Source organism: Lolium rigidum, chromosome 4 (assembly GCF_022539505.1).
Source record: "Lolium rigidum isolate FL_2022 chromosome 4, APGP_CSIRO_Lrig_0.1, whole genome shotgun sequence".
Lineage (NCBI taxonomy): Eukaryota > Viridiplantae > Streptophyta > Magnoliopsida > Poales > Poaceae > Lolium > Lolium rigidum.
In genome coordinates this window covers 5,666,380-5,670,659 of record NC_061511.1, presented here as the reverse complement: position 1 = coordinate 5,670,659, position 4,280 = coordinate 5,666,380, and the positions used below count along the sequence as shown (strand labels likewise).

At 45.8% G+C, this 4,280-nt stretch overlaps 1 protein-coding gene across 1 annotated transcript; it reads right to left on the bottom strand.

Moving 5' to 3' along the window:
* Positions 1 to 916: 916 nt before the first annotated feature.
* LOC124646632 (probable glutathione S-transferase GSTU6) lies at positions 917 to 1,916 on the bottom strand. Its single transcript, XM_047186726.1, has 2 exons — positions 1,587 to 1,916; positions 917 to 1,315 (listed from the first exon to the last, which is right to left on the bottom strand). Exons 1-2 carry the CDS (start codon positions 1,914 to 1,916, stop codon positions 917 to 919), a joined length of 729 nt encoding a protein of 242 aa, XP_047042682.1.
* Positions 1,917 to 4,280: the final 2,364 nt, after the last annotated feature.

The window sequence follows — 4,280 nt, the reverse complement described above, 5'->3', positions numbered from 1 at the left end:
CGGCCCCCTCCTCCACTCCTCCTCCAACTCCGGCCTCCTCCTCCTCCTCCTCCTCCTCCTCCTCCTCCTCCTCATCCTCTCCTCCTCATCCGTTCTATTCGGACGCCGACCCATCCCTCCTCTTCGGCCGCATGTGGAGCTTCCCGTCACGAGAACGTGCCAAGATGCATACTAGAATGAAATTCAAAAAAAATTGCAAAAAAGTGCTAGATCTAGATTTAGATCCGTATCCAAATTTCAATTTTTTTACCAGTTGCACACGTCGACCTTGTGGTGCGCCACTAGTACTTTGGTTACCAGTGGTGCACCAAATGGTGCGCCACTAGTACTTTGGTTACCAGTGGTGCACCAAATGGTGCGCCACTACTAACACTTACCAGTGGCGTGATAGTAGTGATGCAGCATTGCTAACCAAATTAGGTGCGCCACTGCTAAGCATTTTTCTAGTAGTGTGAGTTGCAACCTATGAAGCAGCTAAGATTTTACTAATGCACATCATCACGGTTTGTGGTCTACCACTTTCCTCTATGTTTTCTCGTGCTTCCTCTTATAATTCATATATCTAAAGATAGGAGGTAGGAAACCTCTCATACAGATAAGATTCCATGTTTTAAAACTAGTTTTCGAGATAGATCACATATGAAACTACCTATGATATAACGTATCTATTAGGGGATTCTGCCCGTTAAGTCCCTGAAACACACACTTGTGAGCAATGCGTCTTGATCAAGTCTAAATTCAGTAATCAAGGAGGTTGCTACTAGGGCTCGTAACCGGTAACCTAGCCTGTTCTTCCCAATTATCAATATATGTATTCTTTTTGATATAAATATAAAAGTATAGTGTGTTCCACTGATAAACAACTACAGTGACCACAATACATATGTGAATGCAGACGATCGGGCTAAAGGAGTCTTTAGTTAGTTGCAGCGACGGCTGCGGCGGCGGCTGCAGCTGCCGCCCCGTGAGGTTGCATCACCATGGCATAGTCAACTAGCTTACCGATGTTTGGCATGACTGCCTTGACCGCGTCTAATGCGCCGAAGTTGTCCGACCACATAGCCAAGAGCGGAGTCTTGGCGGGATCGAAGGTCTTGACGCCCTTCACCACTTCGCGGACATCAGCCCATGCGAGGAGGCCGCCGAGCATGATGTCCACGTACCCAACGCTCTCCCCACCAAAGAATGGTTTCCCCTTGGAGCAGTCCTTCAGAGCTCCCTCAAGGGTCTCAACCGCGTCGGCAGCCTGCTTCATCCCCTCCGCCTTCTCTTCCTCCGTCTTGCCTCCCCATGTCTGGTTCAACGCTTTCACAAGCTGCAAATAATGCCCATATGTCACAAAACCGTGTTGATGAAACCATAAGCAAGACGCATAAAGTACTCAAACCAACGTCTCTACTTTTGCCTTACGTTAACTTGTTAACTCTAGATTAGTATCACTAGACCCGCCTTGAGATATAGTTTCATACTAATTTGACCTTATATATGTTGCTATTTTTTCTAAAAAATAGTGAAATGTTAAAAAAACTGATGCAGGTCAAAATTGGAAGTGTAGTCATTCGTGAACAGAGAGTATACAGTAATACCTTCTCGTTGATGTAAGAGGCCCAGAAGCGAGCCATGGCACGGTCATGGGGATTCTCCGGGAGAAGAGAGGGGCCGACGCCGGCTAAGATCTCGTCTATGTATTGTAGGATGATGGACGACTCGCAGACGGGCTTGCCGTCGTGGATCAGCACCGGCACCGCCTTCTGCACGGGGTTAGAGGTGAGGAGCAGCTCACTCTTGCTCTCGAGGTCCTCCTCGATGTACTCGTAGGTGATGCCCTTGAGGCTGAGCGCAAGCCGCGCACGCAGGACGTAAGGGCTCGGCCAAAAGCCCAGCAGCTTCACTTCGTTGCTTCCTCCTCCGGCCATTGCTGGTGTACTCTTGTTCGATCTTGAGTTGTTAGTGTTTTTCGCTGTTAGGGACGGAGGTGACCAAGAGGGGGTATATATGGATGGACTACAATCGCAGTGGTTCCTCCGTCGCAACGGTACACTTTGCTTTGGTTGTATGGCAGTAATTTGATTAATTTCGTTTTTTCTGAATATGTCTTGCCATTAAGTAACTTGATATTGGATCCATCTATTTTGGATTTATCAGACTCATTTTTTTTTTGCTTTATCGGCGTACACCTGTCGAAACTGAAATAAGCCAAAGATTAATCAGTAAATATATCTCACTACACTTCTGGTTGCGGATACTACAACGTTACCAGGTGGGAAAAAATTAAGCTCACGAGAATACGACGATAACTAGAATCGTCCGCCCAAACTTTACCACTGTTAAGAACTGATCCTCTCCTAACTGCCATGCTTGTTTAGCATTGTTTGGCGAGCTCCGTCTTAAGTTTTTTAAAAATGAAAATAGCTTTATGAACGAATATTCTTGAGAGCCAAATTAAATGCGTAAAATTTTGTATTTGTTTAAAGTATGGCCAGAATATATTAAAAAATTGTCGATTTTGATGATGCAACTATAAACTGGTGATGAAGCACTTAATTAATTTGTGAATAATTTGGTGTTGCGTGTGCCCACTTGAAGAAGAAAATATCTCAATCTTGATGAACTAGGTGTTGCGCTTTTAACGGGCCCCACACTCACATAGAGAATCGCCAAGGCATTTTGCTCTTTCGTGTCTAAGACATAGGTACCTTTGACGCCGAAGGTAATGCACCACAACACATCTCGAAGTAAATCTAGTGTCGGTGGGATACAAAAGACAGTTGATGGATGCTTTTGAGACTCCAAACTTCGGTGCTACTCCTTTGAATGCCCACATAGATCCACCTCAATTTCATGGCTAGGATCCAGTGGCGTCGGGAGGAGAGTTGGGAATTCGGCGTCTAGGGTTAGGGATGGGGTGGAGGAAGAGTGGAAGGGGATTTGGGGAGGTAGCCCTCCAATTTGTTGCAATTGTGAATGCAAAAATATTATATCACCTCGAATTGGTAACTTGTGTTCTTTAAGTGTTAGGTTTCTCATTGTTGTTCTTTATCGCTATGTTACCCGAGGAAGAGCAACGATTAATCTTAGGGGCTTTGTTGTCCCTATTTTATATATTCCGAGTAGATTTTAATGCTTTCTCTATTAGTAGTTTCAATGGGTTTTGGCTTTTCACTAGAGTACTTTTTTAAAAAAAAACTTGTATTCTTATGTGACTTTTAGGAGATACACTTCAGGAAAACAATAAAACCATAATTGATTAATTAGAAGGAAATAACAACTTTCCAATTGAGGAGATTTCAATGAAGCGAATCACTAGTCATACGGGCATCTCCAACGGCCAGACCTATCTGGTCCTGGCGTGTCCGATTCGATCCTCGCGGACAGGCGGACAGGCCGCGGACGCTCCAATAGGGCGACGCAAACGGATCGACCTGTCCGCCCTGATTCATCCGTTCACCAAATTTGGGGAATCTATGTGTCGGCACGGACAACAAGCGTGTCCTCCCGTGTCTGCCCGCGTGCACCTAGGACCCGCATGGAAGTGACCCAACGGCCTTCTACCTCTGGCCATCAATGGAAGTACTCTGGCCGTGCCGCTCGACGCCTGCGCTCCTACTATGGCCACGCCGCCCGACGCTTGCGCTCCTACTCTAGCCACGCTGCCTACCGTCCATCACTACCAGCGTTTCGTTCTACACGTCGGCATCTGTGGTGACCCTGCATACCACTGAATGTTGTAGTATGCCAGTCGTTGATATAACATGTGTGAAGTACCAATCCACAAATGTTACATCCCTCAGAGTAGTACAACAGAAACATAGCTGGTCCACAACTCATTCACATATTATTACAAACCATATATATACATCATCTCAGAGCTCCTCCTGGGTCCGTAGAGGTTTACTCCTAGGTTCGAGTTGAACCCTACTTAACTTACAATATAGATGTCTTAGTAAGTTTAACATTATTCGCCTCGAGCAGCTAAATGCTAAAGAGTTCGTACTGCTCGATTACTACTACTAGCGTTGTTCACATCTGTTCTCCTTCTGGAACCTCCCCGGTTCCGTAGACAATAAGGTAGTCGACCCCCTCTACTCCTCCAGAGAGGCCTGGTTCCTCGTAACAGATCCCATCTGCTCCGTCTTGTCCCTCGTCATTGGCCTCCTCAAGATGATTCAGACAATCTAAGAAGGGGATTATAAAAGGTATGAGCACGAGCGTACTCAACAAGTTCATAATAGGAAAGAGGTGTTTAATGCACTAGCTACGGCATTAGACCAGAGAGTCTA